At 46.0% G+C, this 27,824-nt stretch overlaps 1 protein-coding gene across 1 annotated transcript; it reads left to right on the forward strand.

Moving 5' to 3' along the window:
* Positions 1-3: 3 nt before the first annotated feature.
* Positions 4-27,776, forward strand: LOC311110438 (uncharacterized protein; the record flags this gene model as incomplete). Its single annotated transcript, XM_084188985.1, has 9 exons — positions 4-16; positions 173-304; positions 641-807; positions 3,787-3,856; positions 4,013-4,144; positions 4,479-4,688; positions 19,057-19,214; positions 19,677-19,749; positions 26,156-27,776. The coding sequence occupies 9 exons, from the start codon at positions 4-6 to the stop codon at positions 27,472-27,474; spliced, it is 2,274 nt and encodes a 757-aa protein (XP_084045111.1). The 3' UTR covers positions 27,475-27,776.
* Between the last annotated feature and the right edge of the window lie 48 nt (positions 27,777-27,824).

The following is a 27,824-nucleotide window of genomic DNA, read 5'->3' on the forward strand; positions in this document are numbered from 1 at the left end:
GACATGGAGTCTCAAGGTCAGTGGAAGTTATTCTTTTAATCAATGTTCAATACAAAACAGACAAGCTGAGCTTTACTCTTCTTTGAAACAATTATAGCTTCTGTATTGGCCAATATGATGGGTCGCTGTGAAACATCCCTGTGAAATGTATTGTTGGTGACTTCCTTTCCAGGTTACAACAAGTGGATTCCAGAGACACACAAGGCCAACCAGAATATCACAGGAGAAAGTGATGAGGAAGAGAGAAGTCAAGCCTCTGGGGGATCCAAAGAACTTGGACTCGACGACTTCAACAGAGAACAGAGTCAGTTGCTGGTGTCAACTGGGGATGCTGCAGCACCCATGAAGAATAAATATAATAATATAAATATAAAAAGGAACACCTGTGAAATATGTGGAAAGATTGAGACCAATAAAGGCAGAATGACAAGTCACATGATAAAGCACACAGGGCTGCCCTTTAGCTGCGATATCTGTGCCAAGAAATTCAAGCGTCAAGACTTCTTGACCAGACACAAACGCTCCAAACACAACCCAGGGATCACTTATAGTTGCTCTGTGTGTGGAAAAACCTTCCGGCAGGCCACATCTCGCGACACGCATGAGCGTGGTCACACTGGAAAAAACTATTGGTGTTCAGACTGTGGCGAGACGTTCAAGGAGCGCAGGGATCGTGACACGCATGATTGCATTGTTTACAAGGGAGAACGGCCCTTCAGCTGCTCCGAGTGTAACAAAGACTTTGAAAGGCAGTACCATCTCAAAAAACACCAGATGGAAAAACACCCTCTATTGGTGGAGCAGACTGTCAGCTGTAAACCCACTTGTTCTGTGTGTGGAAAAGTGTTCATGTACATCAAATGGTTAATCAGGCATGAGCGCTCTCACAGGGAAAAAAATGAGCACAGGGATCGTGACGCGCACAAGTCCATTGTTGAAGATCCTATCAACGAACAACTTGAGTCAAAGGACCGAGAGGGTCAGTTTGAGTCAGCTGAGAGTTCTGAGGCACCCATAAGGAGTGAACCGATACGATACACCTGTGAAATATGTGGAACAACTTGGGCGACTAAAAGTAGCATGCGCAGTCACATGGTAATACACAGAAAGATGCACTATACCTGCGATGTCTGTGGCAAGGTATTTAGGCTCAAATCCCCTTTCACCATACATCAGCTCAGACACAAGGGATTTAAAAATCAGTACCAGCTTAAAAAACACCAGCTTGAAAAGCACCCTTTAAAGGTGGACCAGCCATGTTCTGATCATGGTACTGCCATGGTGGTTCAGAGAGCACAGCCTTCTATTGACAGTGACCTAAAGACAGATATGAGTGTCCTAGATGGACAAGTTCAGGTCCCACAGCCTGAGTTGAACAATGATCACAGTAACAATGTCAAAATCTACATGAGTGTTCCTATAGAAGTTGAGGAAGCACAGCCTACGCATGAAAATGGCTGCTCCCTTTTGGTCCCCACTGAAGATGACAAGTTAAATGGCTTCAACTGAATGAAGTTGTTTTGTAAAGTACGAAAAGGATAGACATGAATAAAGGGGCGACAGATAGTGGGGAAATAGTGTGTAGAACAGCGACGGGACTGGGATTCAACGGGACTGGAATCCGATGGGACTGGCTAGGGATTACATATGCGCAGAGAGCAGTGGCCTTCACTGTACATCTTTCCTCAGGCACCTGGATGATTTTTTTAAAGCAATTATTTGATTCTAATCCTCGTGTTCATTTATTTTAGGATTTTGTTACTTGCAGCTTGGATTTTTCCTTTCATGACAATAAAACTTGTTTGAATCTGGAGAGATGGGTGTAATTATGGCCTGCAATTCGTGGTCTTCCTGCATGTGGGTGTTCATGCATCTGCAGGAACCCCTCTTTATACTTCTATTGGTCAATTAAGCTAGGACTCCAGGTACACAGGCTGGAGGCGGGGGTCCTGTGCAGGATGTTGTCAAGGAAGTGAGTTTGTGTTTTATATAGGACCTCCCGCCCCCACCTACCTCAACCAATCATGTCAATGCAGAGCTATATGGGGAAATCCAGAATATTAAAAGTGTAATTTAAACACAAGCCACATGCTGGAATGCATACATGCAGGAACGGCCAGAATTGTGGGCCGCAATCACACACTATTGAATCTGGACAGCAAGGGTTGGTTGTACAAGCAATGTAAATCAAAATGATGGAATTGTTCTTTCTTCTGAATTATCAGTTGATTAAGTAACAGCTTTCCTTTTAAGGGTTTTTCAATATATCTTGACATTATTTTTTTTGCAACACAAATATTGATAACTGGTCAAATTAAGGAGGCAGATAAACGAGTATTTACGGTATGTCACCGGCTCAACCTCGTCCGCAGTCTGGAACGAAACGACCAACCCCAACTCAACTGCGCCAGTAATTTCGTTCTCTCACTGGGAACATTTCAAGTGCGAACTCCTCGCGTCTGCGTGCCTCCTCAAAACCCATTGGAGGAGAAAGTCAGAGTGACGGGACCTCTGGCTTTTTCCTCCAATGTGTTTTGAGGAGGATAGGAGAGAGGACGCGAGGAGTATGCAATTGTGGTTGTCTGACTGACTGTCACATCACATCTATCATCTCCTTTATGTTTGTAGCCATGCCTTTCGAACTCGCCTTTCGTTCTCGTGTTGCATCCATAATGGAAACTTTGACAGCAACAGCCATGCAAGACATCTGTCAACTTATGGTAGAAACCTATGCTGCTCTTCGAGTGGAAATGGTGCATGAACAAAATCAAAGTTCAAGGATAAAGACAAAGTTGCAGGTGATGGAGAATAGCACCTGGACGGAGAAGCCAGCGAACTGCATGGAGAGAATGCAAAACCTCGGTGAGAATAAATCTACAGACAGTTATGAGTAGGGGTTGGATACAAATAGGCTATAGCTAACTAACTGTTACTTCCCCACATGTAAGATTGTTTAGCAGTCGTCCTCCCTTGCTGAATGTGTGGTCTGTGGGGGGCGCCCTGGCTCTACGTCTGTCCATTAAAGTATTAATTACAAGCAGTGAAAAGGTGCTTTACAAATACAATCTAATCTATTTGACATATAAATATATGCCATTATGAGTGCTGATGGCCTATATTATCACAGTTTAGTGAAATCTGAGCCTTGTTATTGTGTTGAAGCACATTTTCAGAAAATCTAAATCTGTATTTGTTTGTTGGCTCCCCCACCAGGTTTGAGAAACTTCCCAGTCGTTGATCAAATCCTCAATGAACAAGAGGCCAATGGTATTTGGCTAGAACGTGATCCTACTGTGGAAGAAAAAGGTCCGCCATCACTGGTACCAGTGGGAGAAGAGCAATCACAGCCTCTTAGTCAGACAACAGACACGGTGAGTTGCGCTTGTGGTTTGGCCGTTGATTTTGTAAGGGTAGATATGTCTCACAGAGCCGCGTTGTTTAGGCACAGGTTTAGTTGAAAGCCATATGAGCATCTCACGCCCAGCAAAAGTTACACATCCAGTGTAGCAGGCCTGTAACTGTAAATAGTACACTAAGGCTTTGAATGACACCTAGATAAACGCTATATACCATCTAGGCTACAGATAAAACGTTTTAGGGTTGGTTTCCCAAGGATTCTCCTTTAAGAGTTAAATATATAAATACCCTTCTTGTGTTTCATGATTTGTGTTCAACATATAGTTTTTATTAAACAAATGTTTTACCCACAACAAGATGCTTGTGTAACTGTTGCTGTATGATCTACTAGCTTAAAAGCTGATAACGCCATTAATTGTCTTTTGGAAGGGGGTGGGGACATGGCCAGCACCACTGGTCATAAAACAGGAGGATGATGATGATGACATGGAGTCTCAAGGTCAGTGGAAGTTATTATTTTAATCAATGTTCAATACAAAACAGACAAGCTGAGCTTTACTCTTCTTTGAAACAATTATAGCTTCTGTATTGGCCAATATGATGGGTCGCTGTGAAACATCCCTGTGAAATGTATTGTTGGTGACTTCCTTTCCAGGTTACAACAAGTGGATTTTAGAGACTCACAAGGCCAACCAGAATATCACAGGAGAAAGTGATGAGGAAGAGAGAAGTCAAGCCTCTGGGGGATCCAAAGAACTTGGACACGACGACTTCAACAGAGAACAGAGTCAGTTGCTGGTGTCAGCTGTGGATGCTGCAGCACCCATGAAGAATAAATATAATAATATAAATATAAAAAGGAACACCTGTGAAATATGTGGAAAGATTGAGACCAATAAAGGCAGAATGACAAGTCACATGATAAAGCACACAGGGCTGCCCTTCAGCTGCGATATCTGTGGCAAGAAATTCAAGCGTCAAGACTTCTTGACCAGACACACGCTCCAAACACACCCCAGGGATCACTTACAGTTGCTCGGTGTGTGGAAAAACCTTCCGGCAGGCCACATCTCGCGACACGCATGAGTGTGTTCACACTGGAAAAAACTATTGGTGTTCAGACTGTGGCGAGACGTTCAAGGAACGCAGGGATCGTGACACGCATGATTGCATTGTTTATAAGGGAGACCGGCCCTTCAGCTGTTCAGAGTGCAACAAGGACTTTCAAAGGCTGTACCATCTCAAACAACACCAGCTGGAAAAACACTCTCTAATGGTGGAGCAGACTGTTGACCCAGAGCCTGAGTCAAAGCACTTTGAGGACCAACAGAGTCAGTTTGAGTCAGCGGAGAGTTCTGAAAAATCTATAAGGAGTGAAGCAATACGGTACACCTGTGAAATATGTGGAACAACTTGGGGGACTAAAGGTGGCATGACCAAACACATGGTAATACACAGAAAGAAGCGCTATACCTGCGATGTCTGTAGCAAGGTATTTAGGCTCAAATCCCCGTTCACCATACATCAGCCCTATACCAGGGCTTAGAGCTCGGGAGAGGACGTGTTTTTCTCTGGTTGGAGGTAAGTAGGAGGTAAGCTACATGTAGTGTTGAGTAAAGCTTAACCATGTATTAGATCGTAGGTAGGTAGTTAGCTGTAGTTAGGTATTGTATTTATTGTAGGTTAGTATTGTTGTTATTGTAGCTTTCCGTGGGTAATTGTGGGTTAGTTTCGAGGCACGAGGCTAGCTAGCTAGCGGGTAGCTATTGGTAACGTTTAGCAACTCCAACGGTAATGTAGTCCTACCCAACGTTTAACTTTTGCTTAACCATGTATTAGATCGTAGGTAGGTAGTTAGCTGTAGTTAGGTATTGTATTTATTGTAGGTTAGTATTGTTGTTATTGTAGCTTTCCGTGGGTAATTGTGGGTTAGTTTCGAGGCACGAGGCTAGCTAGCTAGCGGGTAGCTATTGGTAACGATTAGCAACGCTGGAGAGCTGGTTCCAACGGTAATGTAGTCCTACCCAACGTTTAACTTTTGCCTAACCATGTATTAGATCGTAGGTAGGTAGTTAGCTGTAGTTAGGTATTGAATTTATTGTAGGTTAGTATTGTGGTTGTTGTAGCTTTCCGTGGGTAATTGTGGATTAGTATCGAGGCACGAGGCTAGCTAGCGGGTAGCTATTGGTAACGATTAGCAACGCTGGAGAGCTGGCTCCAACGGTAATGTAGTCCTACCCAACGTTTAACTTTTGCTTAACCATGTATTAGATCGTAGGTAGGTAGTTAGCTGTAGTTAGGTATTGTATTTATTGTAGGTTAGTATTGTTGTTATTGTAGCTTTCCGTGGGTAATTGTGGGTTAGTATCGAGGCACGAAGCTGCCTGCCACAATTTACTTGTCCTAGCTAGCCAACGTCTAATCATTGCTGCGTCATGTAAGGAACTTGACACAGACACGAATGATCTGTTTAGTGTGTTATCACAATATTGGTGGTTTGTTGTGACCAAGTGTTGGCGCTAAACGGTGTGTTATTGTTATTGGATGCTAGTCTGCTAGTTGGCTATGGAGTCATAGTTGGCTAGCTGAACAAAGTGGGTTGAGTCTATTCTTTTAAACATTGAACCGCTGTGGTTCACAACAATTCTGATTTCCAAAGGCGGAAGTTGGGAGAGTTTTTTTTTTTTTCTTCGGGTGGTTCAGTGAAACAATTTTAGTTTCCGAGGTAGAAGTTTTGGTGAGGGAGGCCCTGCTCTCTCCGCTCCCAGATGCTTAGCCCATTTCATTCCGATCTCCTCTGCATTTTTGTAGCCATTTGCTACAGCCTGTCAACTATGCCTCTGCCTATCCCTGTTCTCTCCTCTCTGCACAGGCTACACAAACGCACCACACCGCGTGGCTGCTGCCTCTCCAATCTGGTGGTCCCTGCACGCACCACCCACGTGGAGTTCCAGGTCGCAGGCAGCCTCTGGAACTGCCGTTCTGCTGCCAACAAAGCTGACTTCATCCCAGCCTATGCCAACCTCCAGTCCCTCGACTTCCTGGCGCTGACGGAAACATGGATCACCACTGAAAACACCGCTACTCCTACTGCTCTCTCCTCGTCTGACCATGTGTTCTCGCATACCCCGAGAGCATCTGGTCAGAGGGGTGGTGGTACAGGAATCCTCATCTCTCCCAAGTGGACATTCTCAATTTTTCCCCTAACCCATCTGTCTATCTCCTCATTTGAATTCCATGCTGTCACAGTCACTAGCCCATTTAAGCTTAATATCCTTGTCATCTATCGCCCTCCAGGTTCCCTTGGAGAGTTCATCAATGACCTTGACGCCTTGATAAGTTCCTTCCCTGAGGATGGCTCACCCCTCACAGTTTTGGGGGATTTCAACCTCCCTATGTCCACATTTGACTCATTTCTCTCTGCCTCCTTCTTTCCACTCCTCTCCTCTTTTGACCTCACCCTCTCACCGTCCCCCCCTACTCACAAGGCAGGCAATACGCTTGACCTCATCTTCACTAGATGCTGCTCCTCTACTAATCTCACTGCAACTCCCCTCCAGGTCTCCGACCACTACTTTGTTTCCTTTTCTCTCTCACTCTCCTCCCACACTACTCACTCTGCCCCTACACAGATGGTAATGCGCCGCCGCAACCTTCGCTCTCTCTCTCCCACTACTCTCTCCTCTTCCATCCTATCATCTCTTCCCTCTGCTCAATCCTTCTCCCTCCAATCTCCTGATTCTGCCTCCTCAACCCTCCTCTCCTCCCTTTCTGCATCCTTTGACTCTCTGTGTCCCCTATCCTCCCGGCCGGCTCGGTCCTCCCCTCCAGCTCCGTGGCTTGATGACTCATTGCGAGCTCACAGAACAGAGCTCCGGGCAGCGGAGCGGAAATGGAAGAAAACTAAATTCCCTGCCGACCTGGCATCCTTTCACTCCCTCCTCTCTACATTTTCTTCATCTGTTTCTGCTGCTAAGGCCACCTTCTACCACTCTAAATTCCAAGCATCTGCCTCTAACCCTAGGAAGCTCTTTGCCACATTTTCCTCCCTCCTGAATCCTCCCTCCCCCCCCCCCCCCCCCTCCTCTCTCTCTGTGGATGACTTCGTCAACCACTTTGAAAAGAAGGTTGACGACATCCGATCCTTGTTTGTTAAGTCTAATGACACTGCTGGTCCTGCTCACACTGCCCTACCCTATGCTTTGACTTCTTTCTCCCCTCTCTCTCCAGATAAGATCCTGCGACTTGTGACTGCAGGCCGCCCAACAACCTGCCCGCTTGACCCCATCCCCTCCTCCCTTCTCCAGACCATCTCCGGTGACCTTCTCCCCTACCTCACCTCGCTGATCAACTCATCCTTGACCGCTGGCCATGTCCCTTCCGTCTTCAAGAGAGCGAGAGTTACTCCCCTTCTCAAAAAACCAACACTCGACCCCACTGATGTCAACAACTACAGACCAGTATCCCTTCTTTCTTTTCTTTCCAAAACTATTGAGCGTGCCGTCTTTAGCCAACTCTCTTGCTATCTCTCTCAGAATGACCTTCTTGATCCAAACCAATCAGGTTTCAGGACTGGTCATTCAACTGAGACTGCTCTTCTCTGTGTCACAGAGACTCTCCGCACTGCTAAAGCTAACTCCCTCTCCTCTGCTCTTGTCCTTCTAGACCTGTCTGCTGCCTTTGATACTGTGAACCATCAGATCCTCCTCTCCACCCTCTCCGAAATGGGCATCTCCGGCGCGGCTCACTCCTGGATTGCGTCCTACCTGACCGGTCGCTCCTACCAAGTGGCGTGGCGGGAAGCTGTCTCCGCACCACGTGCTCTCACCACTGGTGTCCCCCAGGGATCGGTTCTGGGCCCTCTCCTTTTCTCCCTATACACCAAGTCACTTGGCTCTGTCATATCCTCACATGGTCTCTCCTATCATTGCTACGCTGACGATACACAACTAATCTTCTCCTTTCCCCCTTCTGATAACCAGGTGGCGAATCGCATCTCTGCATGTCTGGCAGACATATCAGTATGGATGACGGATCACCACCTCAAGCTGAACCCTGGCAAGACGGAGCTGCTCTTCCTCCCGGGGAAGGACTGCCCGTTCCATGATCTCGCCATCACGGTAGACAACTCCGCTGTGTCCTCCTCCCAGAGTGCGAAGAGCCTAGGCGTGACCCTGGACAACACCCTGTCGTTCTCCGCCAACATCAAGGCGGTGACCCGCTCCTGCAGGTTCATGCTCTACAACATTCGGAGAGTGCGACCCTGCCTTACACAGGAAGCGGCGCAGGTCCTGGTCCAGGCACTTGTCATCTCCCGTCTGGACTACTGCAACTCGCTGTTGGCTGGGCTCCCTGCCTGTGCCATTAAACCCCTACAACTCATCCAGAATGCCGCAGCCCGTCTGGTGTTCAACCTTCCCAAGTTCTCTCACGTCACCCCCCTCCTCCGCACACTCCACTGGCTTCCAATTGAAGCTCGCATCCGCTACAAGACCATGGTGCTTGCCTTTGGAGCAGTGAGGGGAACGGCACCTCTGTACCTTCAGGCTCTGATCAGTCCCTACACCCAAACGAGGACATTGCGTTCATCCACCTCTGGCCTGCTGGCTCCCCTTCCTCTGCGGAAGCACAGCTCCCGCTCAGCCCAGTCAAAACTGTTCGCTGCTCTGGCACCCCAATGGTGGAACAAGCTCCCTCACGACGCCAGGACAGCGGAGTCACTCACCACCTTCCGGAGACATTTGAAACCCCACCTCTTTAAGGAATACCTGGGATAGGCTAAAGTATTCCTTCTAACCCCCCCCCCCCCCCCAAATTGTAAAGTGGTTATCCCACTGGCTATAGGGTGAACGCACCAATTTGTGAGTCGCTCTGGCTAAGAGCGTCTGCTAAATGACGTTAATGTGCTCTTGAGCAAGGCACTTAACCCTAATTGCTCCTGTAAGTCGCTCTGGTTAAGAGCGTCTGCTAAATGACTAAAATGTAAATGTAAAAAAATCAGCTCAGACACAAGGGAGACCGGGCCTTCAGCTGCTCACAGTGCAACAAGGACTTTAAAAATATGTACTATCTTAAAAAACACCAACTTGAAAAGCACCCTTTAAAGGTGGAGCAGCCATGTTCTGATTATGATACTGCCATGGTAGTTCAGGGAGCACAGCCTTCTATTGACCGCAACCTGAAGGTAGATATGAGTGCCCTAGGTGGACAAGTTCAGGTCGCACAGCCTCAGTTGAATAAGTACCAATGTCAGACTACGCCTGTAAATGTCAGCTCCCTTTTGGACCCCACTGCAAATGACAAGTGAAATGGCTTCAACTGAATGAAGTCGTTTTGTAAATTAAAAACAAGGATAAACATGAATAAAGGGGCAACAGTGTGTAGAACAGCGACGGGACTGGAATTTGATGGGACTGGCAGGGGATAACATATGTTCAGAGGCCGGTGGCTTTCACTGCACATCTTTCCTCAGGCACCTGGATGATTAAAAAAAAGAAGCAATTATTTGATTCTAATCCTCATGTTAATTTATTTTAGGCCGTATTTTGTTACTTGCAACCGTGCAGCATCAGTTTGACAGTATTCTTTCAGCCCATATTCTATATTGTTTTGAGTGTTGTGTTGCTTTGGCAACATTGGATTTTATCTTTCATGCCAATAAAACGTATTTGAATCTGGAGATAAGGGTGTCATTGCGGCCTGTAATTCGTGGTGTTCCTGCATCTGCTAGCTAGGACTCTGGTGCACAGGCTGGAGGCGGGGGCGACACCGGTAGACAGTGCCGCAGTTCTGTTAGCGTTATGGCGAGGGCAGGTGCTCGGTGAAGGACACTGTGTGCTAGCCTATCGAGTTAGCTAGAACTCCGGTACACAGGCATGGGTAACACCACCGGTAGCTAGCTAGCTAGGACAGCGGTAGACCGTGTTCTTCGCCCCCAGTCTGCCGAGCACTGCTTTTCCGCAGTTCTGTTGAAGTTATTGTGTCTGTTTATTTTTTACATCACTTCCTCACAGCGCTTTGATTAAGAGAGGGGTGGGGTGGCTAGTATATCTGCTATCCAACACATTAACAGATTACACATACATTTTAAGCTAAAACATTGCACATTAATTATACTACAATGATGTCATAGCCTAAATAAAAACAAATACTTTTTATTTGACCCACATTTTAATAAAATAGAGAAAATCCAGAAGATCAAAAGAGTCATGTAAACACAAGCCACATGCAGGAACCAATGGGATGCTCGGTGGGGGGAATGCCCACATGCAGGAACCAATGGGATGCTCGGGGGGGGGGGGGAATGCCCACATACAGGAACCAATGGGATGCTCGGTGGGGGGAATGCCCACATGCAGGAACCAATGGGATGCTCGGTGGGGGGAATGCCCACATACAGGAACCAATGGGATGCTCGAGGGGGGGAATGCCCACATACAGGAACCAATGGGATACTCGAGGGGGGGAATGCCCACATACAGGAACCAATGGGATACTCGAGGGGGGGAATGCCCACATACAGGAACCAATGGGATGCTCAGTGGGGGGAATGCCCACATACAGGAACCAATGGGATGCTCGAGGGGGGGAATGCCCACATGCAGGAACCAATGGGATGCTCGGTGGGGGGAATGCCCACATACAGGAACCAATGGGATGCTCGAGGGGGGGAATGCCCACATGCAGGAACCAATGGGATTCTCGGTGGGGGGAATGCCCACATACAGGAACCAATGGGATGCTCGAGGGGGGGAATGCCCACATACAGGAACCAATGGGATACTCGAGGGGGGGAATGCCCACATACAGGAACCAATGGGATACTCGAGGGGGGGAATGCCCACATGCAGGAACCAATGGGATGCTCGGTGGGGGGAATGCCCACATGCAGGAACCAATGGGATGCTCGGTGGGGGGAATGCCCACATACAGGAACCAATGGGATGCTCGAGGGGGGGAATGCCCACATGCAGGAACCAATGGGATGCTCGGTGGGGGGAATGCCCACATACAGGAACCAATGGGGTGCTCGAGGGGGGGAATGCCCACATACAGGAACCAATGGGATTCTCTGTGGGGGGAATGCCCACATACAGGAACCAATGGGATGCTCGAGGGGGGGAATGCCCACATGCAGGAACCAATGGGATGCTCGGTGGGGGGAATGCCCACATACAGGAACCAATGGGATGCTCGAGGGGGGAATGCCCACATACAGGAACCAATGGGATGCTCGAGGGGGGGAATGCCCACATACAGGAACCAATGGGATGCTCTAGGGGGGGAATGCCCACATACATGAACCAATGGGATGCTCGAGGGGGGGAATGCCCACATACAGGAACCAATGGGATGCTCGAGGGGGGGAATGCCCACATGCAGGAACCAATGGGATGCTCGAGGGGGGGAATGCCCACATGCAGGAACCAATGGGATGCTCGAGGGGGGGAATGCCCACATACAGGAACCAATGGGATGCTCGAGGGGGGGAATGCCCACATGCAGGAACGCCCCAAATTGTTGGCCGCAATCACAGACTATTGAATCTGGACAGCTAGGGTTGTACAAGCAATGTTGCGTTTTATATTTTTGTTCAGTATACATGTAAAATGTTGGTCCCATGTTTCATGAGATGTAATAAAAGATCCCATAAATGTTCCATACACACAAAAAGCTTATTTCTCTCAAATTTTGTGCACAAATTTGTTTACATCCCTGTTAGTGAGCATTTCTTATTTGCCAAGATAATCCATCCATCTGACAGGTGTGGCATATCAAGAAGCTGATTAAACAGCATGATCATTATACAGGTGCAACTTGTGCTGGGGACAATAAAAGTTCACACAACACAATGCCACAGATGTCTAAAGTTTTGAGGGAATGTGCAATGTTCAGTTCTCTACCATAAGTCGCCTCCAACATCATTTTAGAGAATTTGGCAGTATTTCCAACTGGCCTCAAAACCGCAGACCACGTGTAACCACGCCAACCCAGGACCTCCACATCCGGGATCGTCTGAGGCGGTGCTGAGGAGTATTTCTTTGTGGGGGAAAACTCATTATGGTTGGCTGGGCCCCTGCCCAGTTGTGTGAAATCCATAGATTAGGGCCTAATTTATTTATTTCTATTGACTGATTTCCTTATATGAACTGTAACTCAGTAAAATCTTTGAAATTGTTGCATTTATGTTTTTGTGCAGTGTAAATCAAAGTGATGGAATTGATAGATCTTTCTTCTGACTTATCAGTTGTTCCAGTAACAGCTTTCCTTTAATAGGTTTGTCAACTTTACATGTTTTTTGAGAGGAATAAAAATAAGTCAACGTGATTTTACATTTTATTATTTTACAACACAAATATTGATAACAGCAGGAAAATTAAGGAGGCGGTTAACTATTATTTACAAAGATTGTCTATTATATTGACAAGATATTCGTGTGACTGCTCTAACAATGAAATACATGTCCTCAAATATGACTGCTCTGACAATTAAATACATGTCCTCAAATATGGAAGGAAGGAGGTGAGATCAGACCGGACCAGAGCCATGTAGTTAGAGAGTTAGGTCATTGGTTTCTGCGTTATATGATGCAGATAGTACTTGACACTTCAACATTCTATGGAAGCCATGTTAGCGCTCCATTAACATTACATGGGGAATATTTAAACAATGCTATGTAACTGAATATCTAGAATTTAATACAATATAAACAATTCTAAGTTGGCCAAATTCTATAAGGGTGCGTTCGTAAATTGTCTCCAGTGTCTGGGTCATTCGTAAATTCAGAGCATTGTCAGATTGCCTGTTCAGAGCATCTTGCTCTCAGAGGAGCGTTCAGAGCGCACACTGGACGCTCTGGCTGAGGAGTAGGGTTGATCTGAGCGATCTGAGCGTTCTGACCTCACAATGGCAGTCAAGCACCCAAGCTAACTGGCTAAAGCTGGCTAGCTTGCTAGCTCCTTCCAGACACAAATAAGAGAACACCTCACTCTGACCATTTTACTCGCCCTAGCAGAGCTGGTTAGGCTGTTTTCATGTTTTCTAGAGCTTTAGTGACTGTAACTGCAATTTAATTACTTTTTTTGCCGACATTTACTGACACCGGTCATATTCAGCAGGTGTTGCAAGTTCATAAATTCATCAGTTATTCTGCGCTCTGGCACACTCAGACCAGAGTGGTCTGAAATCAGAGTAGATAACCAGAGTGAATTTACAAACGCATCCTAAATATGGCTCCAGATGGGACCATTCTAGCAAATGAGAGGGCAGATACGCCTTTTCGCTCCTCCCTCCATTGTACTTGATTGATGAATTAAGGTCCCTAATTAGTAAGGAACTCCCCTCACCTGGTTGTCTAGGTCTTAAAAAAAAAAAAAAAACCTGCAGGCACTCAGCCCTCTGTGGAATGAGTTTGACACCCTAGAGATGGAGGACTCATCTTTGTATCTGTGCCATTATAGCTTCTGTGACAGCGTGGGTAGCGCTATTGAGGCTAAATCCATTTTAAAGTAGTAAATGTTCTTTGTCATTGGCTGATTGCTCCCAACCATAGAATGAATAGAATGGGTGTCCCCATTCAAGTCAATGATGTGGGGGACTGGTGGCCATTGCAAGTGTAGACATAGGAGCAAAGCAGGAAGTAAAAGCAGGAATTGTACCCACAAGGCGTATGTGGCAGGGGCTCCTAACGATCACAGATTACAAAAAGAAAGCCAGCCACGTTGCGGACATCAACACCTTTTTCTCACGCTTAGAGCACAACGACGACGCTGAGCTGCCGAGGAGAGCCCCAAAGGACAACGAGGGCTATGTACTTACGGTCTCCAGGGAGGACGTATGGAAGTAATTCAAACGTGTTAACCCTCGCAAGGCTGCCGGCCCAGACGTCTTCCCTAGCCACGCCCTCAGAGCATGTGCAGACCAGCTGGCTGTTGTGTTTTCTGAAATTTTCTCTCTAACTCAGGCCACTACCCCCACATGCTTCAAGATGTCCACTATCATCCCCGTGCCCAAGAAAGGGAAAGTAGCTGAACTGAAAGACTGTCGTCCCGTAGCACTCACCGCCGTCATCATGAATAGTGCTTCAAGAGGCTATTCAAAGACCATATCACCTCCTCCCTGCCCAACACACTCGACCCTCTCCAATTCGCCTACCACCCTGACAGATCCACAGATGATGCAATGGCCATTGCACTGCACACTGCCCTCACCACACCTGGACAAAAGGAATGCATATGTTAGGATGTGTTCATCGACTACAGCTCAACCTTCAATACTATAGTGCCCTCTAAGATCACCACAAAGCTCACAGCCCTGGGACTGAACTCCTCCCTTTGCAATTGGGTCCTGGACTTCCTAACGGACCGCCCCCAGGTGGTGAAGGTAGGCAACATTACCTCCTCGACACTGATTCTCAACATGGGGGCCACACAAGGGTGCGTCCTCAGTCCCCTCCTGTACTCCTTGTATACCGACGACTGCGTGGCCTCACACAGTTCCAACTCCATCCTCAAGTTCGCTGACGACACAACCGTAGTAGGCCTGATTACCAACAACGACGAGATGGCCTACACGGAGAAGGAAGGCACTCTGACGGCGTGGTGCCAGGTAAACAACCTCTACCTCAATGTCAGCAAAACAAAGGAGCTGATTGTGGACTTCAGGAGGAACCAGGCTGGGCACGCCCCCATCCTCATCAACAGGGCTGCCGTATAGATGGTCAAAAAGGATAAGTTCCTTGGCGTGCACATCCTCGAGAAGCTGAAATGGTCAAACCACACGGACACCGTGGTGAAGAAGGCACGTCAGCGACTCTTCAACCTCAGGATGCTGAAGAAATTTGGGCCTGTCCCAGAGGGCCCTCGCAGTGTTCTACAGAAGCACCATCGAGAGCATACTGCCGGGCTGCATTACAGCCTGGTACGGCAACTCCACCGCTGCGGACCACAAGGCATTACAGAGGGTGGTTCGCTCAGCCGAATGCACCATTGGGTGCACACTGCCTGCCCTCCAGGACACCTACAACACCAGGTGTCACAGGAAGGCCAAGAAGATAATCAGGGACCCAAGCCACCCGAGCCACGGCCTGTTCTCCCTGCTTCCTTCACTCAGACGCCGGCAGTACAGGAGCATCAGGGCAATAACTGGAGGACTGGCCAATAGTTTCTACCCCCAGACCATCAAGCTGCTGAACAGTCACTATCCTGTCTCCCTCCTGTCCTCCTCCTGTCTCCCTCATGTCCCCCTCCTGTACCCCTCCTGTCCTCCTCCTGTCTCCCTCATGTCCCCCTCCTGTCCTCCTCCTGTCTCCCTACTGCCTCCCTCCTGTACCCCTCCTGTACCCCTCCTGCCTCCCTCCTGTCCCCCTCCTGACTCCCTCCCTTCCCCCTCCTGCCACCCTACTTAATTAATCAATCAAGTACAAGGGAGGAGCGAAAACCCGCAGACACTCGGCCCTCCGTGGAATGAGTTTGACACGTGATCGAAATCTAAATAATCTAAATCAATCTTTGCTGTGCTTTGTTTAAACTGACATTATAAAATAAATATAATTGAATGAACCACATCAGTTAGCATCATTTAAATGAACATTAACACGAAAATCATTGCAAGTGTACCCATGCGTTTACCAGTCAATTTGCTAAGTTTAGAGGTTCCAGACCTATTATATTTCTATGTTCCCAACTCATAGGAATCCCCACCCAGTTGACTACTTTAAAATGGGAGAAGCCCTCAATGGCAATGTCCATGCTAAAATGGGTTATCTATCTCTATGACAACAGTCACAACTTCCGATAGTTGTTGTTTTTAACCCCAAAATTTGCGAGATGCCTTGTGTGTCCACTTATCAGTGCATTCGTAACAACCTACCCATTACAACACGTATATTCGGGCAAATAAGCCTCACCTAGCAAATTAACAATAAAATGTTTTGTTGACCAAATTCGACACTCATTTCCTCCATACAAAATTCCTCACTCGTGCGTGGGCTTACTTTCGTGGACAGATTTTGGGCTGAGTAAAACGTCTCGCTTCGCCTCTTTCTCTGGTATTTATTGCAATTCACACTCCGAGCTGTGAAAGGCAGCAGTACGTAATAAAGTGTCTAGTCCGAAAAACCACACGAAGAAGAAACGGTATCTCTGGAAACAGCCAACACTTTCAACCATTCCGCCAGTAGCCTTCTCTCGCAGTCAGTTTTTTATTCTTTTGTATCAACCATGTCTTTCGAACTCGCCTTTCGTTCTCGTGTTGCGTCCATTATGGAAACTTTGACAGCAACAGCCTTGCAAGACATCTGTCAATTTATGGGAGAAACGTATGCTGCTCTTCGAGTGGAAATGTTGCATGAACAAAACCAAAGTTCGAGGACAGAATTGCAGGCGATGGAGAATAGCATCGGGAAGGAGAAGCCAGCGAACAGGATGGAGAGCGTTCAAAAAGACGGTGAGATTAAATATCTACAGGTAGTTATGCCTATTGGCGATTTGTCTGTAGGAAGCTGGGATACAAATAGATACGTCGGCTAGCTAGCAGTCGCCTGTCTGTGCAGCCCCAGAGGGCGCTGTTATTACTGAGGGAACAATAGCGCCCTCTGCTGGACCTTCGGGATGCAGTCTGTGGGGGGCGCCCTACACCCCTAGTTGTGAAAAGGTGCTTTGCAAATACAGTCGTGGTCAAAGGTTTTGAGAATGACACAAGTATTGGTCTTCACAAAGTTCGCTGCTTCAGTGTTATGAGATATTTTTGTCAGATGTTACTATGGTATAATGAAGTATAATTACAAGCATTCCATAAGTGTCAAAGGCTTTTATTGACAATTACATTAAGTTTATGCAAAGAGTCAATATTTGCAGTGTTGACCCTTCTTTTTCAAGACCTCTGCAATCCGCCCTGGCATGCTGTCAATTAACTTCTGGGCCACATCCTGACTGATGGCAGCCCATTCTTGCATAATCAATGCTTGGAGTTAGTCAGAATTTGTGGGTTTTTGTTTGTCCACCCGCCTCTTGAGGATCGACCACAGGTTCTCAATGGGATTAAGGTCTGGGGAGTTTCCTGGCCATGGACCCAAAATGTTGATGTTTTGTTCCCCGAGCCACTTAGTTATCGCTTTTGCCTTATGTCAAGGTGCTCCATCATGTTGGAAAAGGCATTGGTCGTCACCAAACTGTTCTTGGATGGTTGGGAGAAGTTGCTCTCGGAGGATGTGTTGGTACCATTCTTTATTCATGGCTGTGTTCTTAGGCAAAATTGTGAGTGAGCCCACTCCCTTGGCTGAGAAGCAACCCCACACATGAATGGTCTCAGGATGCTTTACTGTTGGCATGACACAGGACTGATGGTAGCGCTCACCTTGTCTTCTCCGGACAAGGTGTTTTCCAGATGCCCCAAACAATCGCAAAGGGGATTCATCAGAGAAAATGACTTTACCCCAGTCCTCAGCAGTCCAATCCCTGTACCTCAGAATATCAGTCTGTCCCTGATGTTTTTCCTGGAGAGAAGTGGCTTCTTTGCTGTCCTTCTTGACACCAGGCCATCCTCCAAAAGTCTTCGCCTCACTGTTCGTGCAGATGCACTCACACCTGCCTGCTGCCATTTCTGAGCAAGCTCTGCACTGGTGGTGCCCCGATCCCGCAGCTGAATCAACTTTACATTTACATTTTAGTCATTTAGCAGACGCTCTTATCCAGAGCGACTTACAGTTAGTGAGTGCATACATTATTTTTTTATACTGGTCCCCTGTGGGAATCAAACCCACAACCCTGGCGTTGCAAACGCCATGCTCTACCAACTGAGCTACACCCCTGCCGGCCATTCCCTCCCCTACCCTGGACGACGCTGGGCCAATTGTGCGCCGCCCCATGGGTCTCCCGGTCGCGGCCGGTTACGACAGAGCCTGGATTCGAACCAGGATCTCTAGTGGCACAGCCTTAGACCACTGCGCCACTCGGGGACTTGCTGAAGACTCGGGGACTTTAGAAGATTATCCTGGCGCTTGCTGGACTTTCTTGGGCGCCCTGACGCCTTCTTCACAACAATTGAACCTCTCTCCTTGAAGTTCTTGATGATCCGATAAATGGTTGATTTAGGTGCAATCTTACTAGCAGCAATCTCCTTGCCTGTGAAGCCCTTTTTGTGCAAAGCAATGATGACGGCACGTGTTTCCTTGCAGGTAACCATGGTTAACAGAGGAAGAACAATGATTTCAAGCACCACCCTCCTTTTAAAGCTTTCATTCTGTTATTCTAACTCAATCAGCATGACAGAGTGATCTCCAGCCTTGTCCTCGTCAACACTCCCACCTGTGTTAACGAGAGAATCACTGACATGATGGCAGCTGGTCCTTTTGTGGCAGGGCTGAAATGCAGTGGAAATGTTTTTTTGGGATTAAGTTCATTTTCATGGCAAAGAGGGACTTTGCAATTCATTGCAATTAATCTGATCACTCTTCATGACATTCTGGAGTACATGCAAATTGCCATCATCAAAACTGAGGCAGCAGACTTTGTGAAAATTAGTATTTGTGTCATTCTCAAAACTTTTGACCACGACTGTACTATGGTAAATGTATGCCATCATGACGAGTGGTGGCATATTTCCACTACATGTTTTGGTGAAATCTGAGCCTCATTATCCCTGTATGAACAACATTTTCAGACATTTTCATCTGTATTTGTATGTTAGCCCCCTCACCAGGTTTCAGAAACTTCCCAGTTGTGGAGCAAATCCTCAATGAACAAGAGGCCAATGGTCTTTGGCTAGAAGGTGACCCTACTGTGGAACACGAAGGTCCACAGTCACTGGTACCAGAGGAAGAACAGCCATCACAGGCTTTTGGTCAGATGACTGAAAAGGTGAGCGGAGCTTGTGCTCTGTCTGCCGAATTTGTAAGGGTAGATATGTCTCACAGAGACTACGCTCAGCCATATTTAATTGAAAACCATGTGAGCTCACGGCCAGCAAAAATGTCACGTCCTGTGTAGCAGGCCTGTAGCTGTAAATAGTATGTTAAGGCTTTGAATGACCCTTAGATAAACTCAATATACCATCTAGGCTACAGATAAACCTTTTTAAGGGCTGGTTTCACAAGGATTCTCATTTAAGCATAAAACATGCCCTTCCAAGTATATTTATTCGTGTTAAATATATTCCATGATTTGTCTTCAACATATTCCATTATTTTAGTGTCATTCCCCTGCTGTATTATGTTTTGTAATGGAAAACCCCTACAACAAGATGGTTGTAACTGTTGCTGTATGATCTACTGGCCTAAAGGCTGATAAGAGTTCATAACAGCATTGGTTGTCTTTTGGAAGGGAGTGGAGACATGGTCAGCACCACTGGTCATTAAACAGGAGGAAACGGATGATGATGACATGGAGTCTCAAGGTCAGTTGATAGTTATTATTGTCTATGTTCAAGCTCTGCAGCGTGAGCTACAGCGCCATCAGAAAGTATTCAAACCCCTTGACTTATTCCACATTTTGTTGTTACAGCCTGAATTCGAAAATGGATTCAATCAATTTTGTTCTCACCCATCTACACACAATACCCCATAATGACAAAGTGAAAACATGTTTTAAGAAATGTTTACAATGTTATTGAGCATGAAATACAAAAATCTCATTTACATACACTACATGACCAAAAGTATGTGGACACCTGCTTGTCGAACGTCTCATTCCAAAATCATGGGCATTAATATGGAGTTGGTCCCCCCCTTTGCTGCTATAACAGCCTCCACTCTCCTGGGAAGGCTTTCCACTAGATGTTGGAACATTGCTGTGGGGACTTGCTTCCATTCAGCCACAAGAGCATTAGTGATGTCGGGCACTGATGTTGGGCAATTAGGCCTGGTTCGCAGTCGGCATTCCAATTAATCCCAAAGGTGTTCGATGGGGATTGAGGTCAGGGTTCTGTGCAGGGCAGTCAAGTTCTCCCACACCGAGCACGACAAACCATATCTGTATGGACCTCGCTTTGTGCACGGGGGCGTTGTCATGCTGAAACAGGAAAGGGCCTTCCCCAAACCGTTGCCACAAATTTGGAAGCACAGAATCGTCTAGAATGTAATTGTATGCTGTAGCGTTAAGATTTCCCTTCAATGGAACTAAGGGGCCTAGCCCAAACCATGAAAAACAGACCCAGACCATTATTCCTCCTCCACCAAACTTTACAGTTGGCACTATGCATTGGGGCAGGTAGCATTCTCTTGGCGTACGCCAAACCCAGATTCGTCCGTCGGACTGCCAGATGGTGAAGCGTGATTCATCACTCCAGAGAACACGTTTCCACTACTCCAGAGTCCAATGGCGGCGAGCTTTACAACACTCCAGCCAATGCTTGGCATTGCACATGGTGATCTTAGGCTTGTGTGCGGCTGCTCGGCCATGGAAACCCATTTCATGAAGCTCCCGACAAACAGTTATTGTGCTGACGTTGCTTCCAGAGGCAGTTTGGAACTCGGTAGTGAGTGTTGCAACCGAGGACAGGCAACTTTTATGCGCTACGCGCTTCAGCACTTGGCGGTCCCGTTCTGTGAGCTTGCGTGGCCTACCACTTCACGGCTGAGCCGTTGTTGCTCCTAGACGTTTCCACTTCACAATAACAGCACCTACAGTTGACCGGCGCAGCTCTAGCAGGGCAGAAATTTGACAAACTGACTTGTTGGAAAGGTGGCATTCTATGACGGTGCCACGTTGAAAGTCACCGAGCTCTTCAGTAAGGCCATTCTACTGACAATGTTTGTCTATGGAGATTGCATGGCTGTGTGCTGGATTTTATACACCTGTCAGCAACGGGTGTGGCTGAAATAGCCGATTCCACTAATTTGAAGGGGTGTCCACATACTTTTCTATATATAGTGTACCTGACCGGCCGGACCTACCTACCTACAGTAAGTATTCACACCCCTGAGTCAATAATTTGTTGAAGCACCTTTGGCAGCGATTACAGCTTTGGGTCGTCTTGGGTATATCTACCAGCTTTGTGCATCTGGATTTCGGTATTTTCTCTCATTCTTTAATGCAGAGTTTCTCAAGCTCTGTTAAATTAGATGGGGAGCGGTGGTGAACAGCAATCTTTAAGTATTTCCACAGATTGTCAATGGGATTCCAGTCTGGGCTTTGGCTGGGCCACTTAAGGACTTTTACATTCTTGTTCTGAAGCCATTCCAGCATTGCTTTGGCTGTATACTTGGGGTCATTGTCCTGTTGGATCGTAAATCTTCGCCCCCCCAGTCTGTCGTTTGCACTCTGAAGCAGGTTCTCATCAAGGATTTGTCTGTTATCATTGTTCCCTCTATCCTTTCCAGTCTCCCAGTCCCTGGCGCTGAAAAGTGTCCCCATAGCATGATGCTGCCACCACCATGCTTCATGGTAGGGATGGTGTTAGACGGGTGATGAGCTGTGCCTGGTTTTCTACAGACATAGCGCTTTGCATTCAGGCCAAAGAGTAAAATGTTGGTCTCATTAGACCACAGAATCTTTTGCCTTATGCTCTGTCTTTCACGTGCCCTTTTGTAAACTCCAGTCTTGCTGTCATTTGCCTTTTTCTCAGGAGTGGCTTCAATCAGGTCACTCTCCCATAAAGCCCAGATTGGTGAAGTGCTGTAGAGACTGTTGTCCTTCTGGCAGGTTCTCCCATCTCTTTGGGTTCTTGGTCACCTCCCTGGCCAAGGTCCTTCTTGCCCGGTTGCTCAGTTTGGTCTGACGGACAGTTCTAGGCAGAGTCTGGGTAGTTCCATATTTTTTCCATTGCGGAATGCTGGAGACCACTTTGCTCTTGGAAACGTTCAATACTCTAGAAATTGTTTTATACCCTTACCCAGATATACACTGTGTGCACAATTATTAGGCAAGTCAGTATTTTGACCATATCATTATTATGCATATTTCCCAACTCCAAGCTGTATAAACTGGAATGCTTATTGGATTTAAGCATATCAGGTGATGTTTATTTGTGTAATGAGGGAGGGTGTGGCCTAAGGAGATCAACACCCTATATCAAAGTGTGTATAATTATTAGGCAGCTTATTTTCCTCAGGCAAAATGGGCCAAGAAAGAGATTTAACTGACTCTGAAAAGTCAAAAATTGTAAAAAGTATTTCAGAGGGATGCAGAACCATCAAACATTTAGTTGCAAATACTCAACAGGGTCGCAAGAACCGTGTTGAGAAAAAAAAGACGCAAATTAACTGCCAGAGATTTGAGAAGAATCAAACATGAAGCTACCAGGAACCCATTATCCTCCAGTGCTGTCATATTCCAGAACTGCAACCTACCTGGAGTGCCCAGAAGTACAAGGTGTTCGGTGTTCAGTGCTCAGAGACATGGCCAAGGTAAGGAAGGCTGAAACCCGACCACCACTGAACAAGACACATAAGTTGAAATGTCAAGACTGGGCCAAGAAATATCTGAAGACAGATTTTTCAAAGGTTTTATGGACTGATGAGATGAGTGACTCTTGACGGACCAGATGGATGGGCCCGTGGCTGGATCAGTAACGGGCACGGAGCTCCACTTCGACTCAGACGCCAGCAAGGTGGAGGTGGGGTACTGGTATGGGCTGGTATTATTAAAGATGAGCTAGTTGGACCTTTTCGGGTTGAAGATGGACTCAAACTCAACTCCCAAACCTACTGCCAGTTTTTAGAAGACACTTTCTTCAAGCAGTGGTACAGGAAAAAGTCTGCATCTATCAAGAAGACCATGATTTTTATGCAGGACAATGCTCCATCGCATGCATCGAAGTACTCCACTGCGTGGCTAGCCAGTAAAGGCCTTAAAGATTAAAGAATAATGACATGGCCCCCTTCCTCACCTGACCTAAACCCTATTGAGAACTTGTGGTCCCTTCTTAAACGGTCGATTTACAGTGAAGGAAAACAGTACCCCTCTCTGACCAGTGTCTGGGAGGCTATGGTTGCTGCTGCACAAAAAGTTGATTGTCAACAGATCAAGAAACTGATAGACTCCATGGATGGAAAGCTTATGACTGTTATTGAAAAGAAGGGTGGCTATATTGGTCACAGATTTTTTTTGTTGTTGTTGAAATGTCAAATGTTTATTTGTAAATTTTGAGTTGTTTGTTTATTATTCTCACTTTAACAGATGAAAATAAACACGTGAGATGGGGAACTTTTCGTTTTTCATTTAGTTGCATAATAATTCTGCACACTAATAGTTGCCCAATAATTGTGCACACATAGATATTCTCCAAAGAAAGCCAAAACCTCACTTTTACTTTCTTAAATATTCAGGTTTGAGGTTTATTAACATTTTGGATTGACCGAGAGCACTGTAGTTGTTCAATAATAAAAGTAATCCTCAAACATACAACTTGCCTAAATTGTGCACACAGTGTATGGCATATCATAATTCTATCAGATCTACGGACAGTTCCTTGGACTTCATGGTATAGTTTCTGCTCTGACATGCACTGTCCACTGTGGTACCTTTATATAGACAGAGGTGAGTTCAGTTCGCTTGAACCTTTGCTACGTTGCGGAATGGTTTATACTGAACGACACGTTTCCCCCAAAACGTTCTTGAACAGACTTTTGAGGTATGTTTGCTCCTGTTTGGTGGGTGTGGCGAGGGCAGTGGCAATGCTGACAGCGTTCCACAACCAATTACATATGCCCACAATCCAACACCTCCCCGTTTTTCAACTGGTCGTTCAGTACAGCACCGTTTCCGTTCAATTGAATGTTCCAGAACAAGAAAACGTACTGAACGCAGCCCAGGTGTGTTTCTTTATAATTCATGTCTAAACAATTGAATTGGCCACAGGTGGACTCAATTAAGTTGTAGCAACGTCTCAAGGATGATTAAATGAAATTGGATGCACCTGAGCTCAATTTGGAGTGTCATAGCAAAGGGGTGTGAATACCTATGTAAATTAGATTTCTGTATTTCATTTTCAATAAATGTGCAAAAATGTATAAACATTTTTTTCACTTTTTCATTATGGGGTATTGGATGTAGATGGGTATGTGTGTGTATATATATATATATATATATATATATATATATATATATATATATATATATATATATATATATATTTAATCATTTTGAAATCAGGCAACAAAATGTGGAGTAAGGCAAGGGGTATGACTACTTTCTGAAAGTATTTAGTCAGCCACCAATTGTGCAAGTTCTCCCACTTAAAAAGATGAGAGAGGCCTGTAATTTTCATCATAGGTACACGTCAACTATGACAGACAAAATGAGAAAAAAATCCAGAAAATCACATTGTAGGATTTTTAATGAATTTATTTGCAAATTATGGTGGAAAATAAGTATTTGGTCACCTACAAACAAGCAAGATTTCTGGCTCTCACAGACCTGTAACTTCTTCTTTAAGAGGCTCCTCTGTCCTCCACTCGTTACCTGTATTAATGGCACCTGTTTGAACTTGTTGTCAGTATAAAAGACACCTGTCCACAACCTCAAACAGTCACACTCCAAACTCCACTATGGCCAAGACCAAAGAGCTGTCAAAGGACACCAGAAACAAAATTGTAGACCTGCACCAGGCTGGGAAGACTGAATCTGCAATAGGTAAGCAGCTTGGTTTGAAGAAATCAACTGTGGGAGCAATTATTAGGAAATGGAAGACATACAAGACCACTGATAATCTCCCTCGATCTGGGGCTCCACGCAAGATCTCACCCCGTGGGGTCAAAATGATCACAAGAACGGTGAGCAAAAATCCCAGAACCACACGGGGGGACCTAGTGAATGACCTGCAGAGAGCTGGGACCAAAGTAACAAAGCCTACCATCAGTAACACACTACGCCGCCAGGGACTCAAATCCTGCAGTGCCAGACGTGTCCCCCTGCTTAAGCCAGTACATGTCCAGGCCCGTCTGAAGTTTGCTAGAGTGCATTTGGATGACCCAGAAGAGGATTGGGAGAATGTCATATGGTCAGATGAAACCAAAATATAACTTTTTGGTAAAAACTCAACTCGTCGTGTTTGGAGGACAAAGAATGCTGAGTTGCATCCAAAGAACACCATACCTACTGTGAAGCATGGGGGTGGAAACATGCTTTGGGGCTGTTTTTCTGCAAAGGGACCAGGACGACTGATCCGTGTAAAGGAAAGAATGAATGGGGCCATGTATCGTGAGATTTTGAGTGAAAACCTCCTTCCATCAGCAAGGGCATTGAAGATGAAACGTGGCTGGGTCTTTCAGCATGACAATGATCCCAAACACACCGCCCGGGCAACGAAGGAGTGGCTTCGTAAGAAGCATTTCAAGGTCCTGGAGTGGCCTAGCCAGTCTCCAGATCTCAACCCCATAGAAAATCTTTGGAGGGAGTTGAAAGTCTGTGTTGCCCAGCGACAGCCCCAAAACATCACTGCTCTAGAGGAGATATGCATGGAGGAATGGGCCAAAATACCAGCAACAGTGTGTGAATACCTTGTGAAGACTTACAGAAAACGTTTGACCTGTGTCATTTCCAACAAAGGGTATATAACAAAGTATTGAGAAACTTTTGTTATTGACCAAATACTTATTTTCCACAATAATTTGCAAATAAATTCATTAAATATCCTACAATGTGATTTTCTGGAGAAAAAAATTCCTCATTTTGTCTGTCATAGTTGACGTGTACCTATGATGAAAATTACAGGCCTCTCTCATCTTTTTATGTGGGAGAACTTGCACAATTGGTGGCTGACTAAATACTTTTTTCTCCCACTGTAGCTTCTGTAATGGCCAATATGATGAGTCACTGTGAAACATCCCTGTGAAATGTATTGTTGGTGACTTCCTTTCCAGGTTACAGTGAGTGGATTCCAGAGACTCACAAGGCCAACCAGAATATCACAGGAGAAAGTGATGAGGAAGAGAGAAGTCAAGCCTCTGGGGGATCCAAAGAACTTGGAGTCGAGGTCTTCAAGAGAGAACAGAATCTGTTGCTGGTGTCAACTGAGGATCCTCCGGCACCCGTAAAGAAGAAGAAATATAAGACAAGGTACACCTGTAAAATATGTGGGAAGACTGGGACCAAGAAATGCATGACAAGTCACATGATAACACACCCAGGGACTTTTAGTTGTGATATCTGTGGTGAGAAATTCAAGCATCAGATCGGCTTGAACAAGCACAAGCGACTCAAACACAGTGTGAAAACCTACAGTTGCTCTGTGTGCGGAAAGATGTTTTTATATTCTAAACAGCGCGACAACCATGAGCGCAAACACATTGGAGAAGACTACTGGTGCTCAGGCTGTGACAAGACATTCAAGGAGCGCCAGGATCGTGACAATCACGAGTGCATTGTTTACAAGGGAGAACGGCCCTTCAGCTGCTCCGAGTGTAACGAAGACTTTCAAAGGCAGTACCATCTCAAAAAACACCAGATGGAAAAACACCCTCTATTGGTGGAGCAGACTGTCAGCTGTAAACCCACTTGTTCTGTGTGTGGAAAAGTGTTCATGTACATCAAATGGTTAATCAGGCATGAGCGCATTCACAGGGAAAAAAATGAGCGCAGGGATCGTGACGCGCACAAGTCCATTGTTGAAGATCCTATCAACGAACAACTTGAGTCAAAGGACCGAGAGGGTCAGTTTGAGTCAGCTGAGAGTTCTGAGGCACCCATAAGGAGTGAACCGATACGATACACCTGTGAAATATGTGGAACAACTTGGGCGACTAAAAGTAACATGCGCTGTCACATGGTAATACACAGAAAGATGCACTATACCTGCGATGTCTGTGGCAAGGTATTTAGGCTCAAATCCCCTTTCACCATACATCAGCTCAGACACAAGGGATTTAAAAATCAGTACCAGCTTAAAAAACACCAGCTTGAAAAGCACCCTTTAAAGGTGGACCAGCCATGTTCTAATCATGATACTGCCGTGGTAGTTCAGGGAGCACAGCCTTCTATTGACAGTGACCTAAAGCCAGATATGAGTGCCCTAGGTGGTCAAGTTCAGGTCCCACAGCCTGAGTTGAACAATGATCACAGTAACAATGTCAAAATCTACATGAGTGCTCCTATAGAAGTCGAGGAAGCACAGCCTACGCACGAAAATGACTGCTCCCTTTTGGTCCCCACTGAAGATGACAAGTTAAATGGCTTCAACTGAATGAAGTTGTTTTGTAAAGTATGAAAAGGATAGACCTGAATAAAGGGGCGACAGATAGTGGGGAAATAGTATGTAGAACAGTGACAGGACTGGGATTCAACGGGACTGGAATTCGATGGGACTGGCTAGGGATTACATATGCACAGAGGGCGGTGGCCTTCACTGTACATCTTTCTTCAGGCACCTGGATTATTTGTTTTTTAAGCAATTGTTTTATTCTAATCCTCATGCAAATTTATTTTAGGCTATATTTTGTTACTTGCAGTTTTCCTTTCATGACAATAAAACGTATTTGAATCTGGAGAGAAGAGTCTAATTGCGGCCTGCAATTCGTGGTTTTCCTGCATGTG

The sequence above is a fragment of the Coregonus lavaretus genome (genome assembly GCF_964263955.1).
Source record: "Coregonus lavaretus genome assembly, contig: SUPER_35_unloc_6, whole genome shotgun sequence".
Classification (NCBI taxonomy): Eukaryota; Metazoa; Chordata; class Actinopteri; order Salmoniformes; family Salmonidae; genus Coregonus; species Coregonus lavaretus.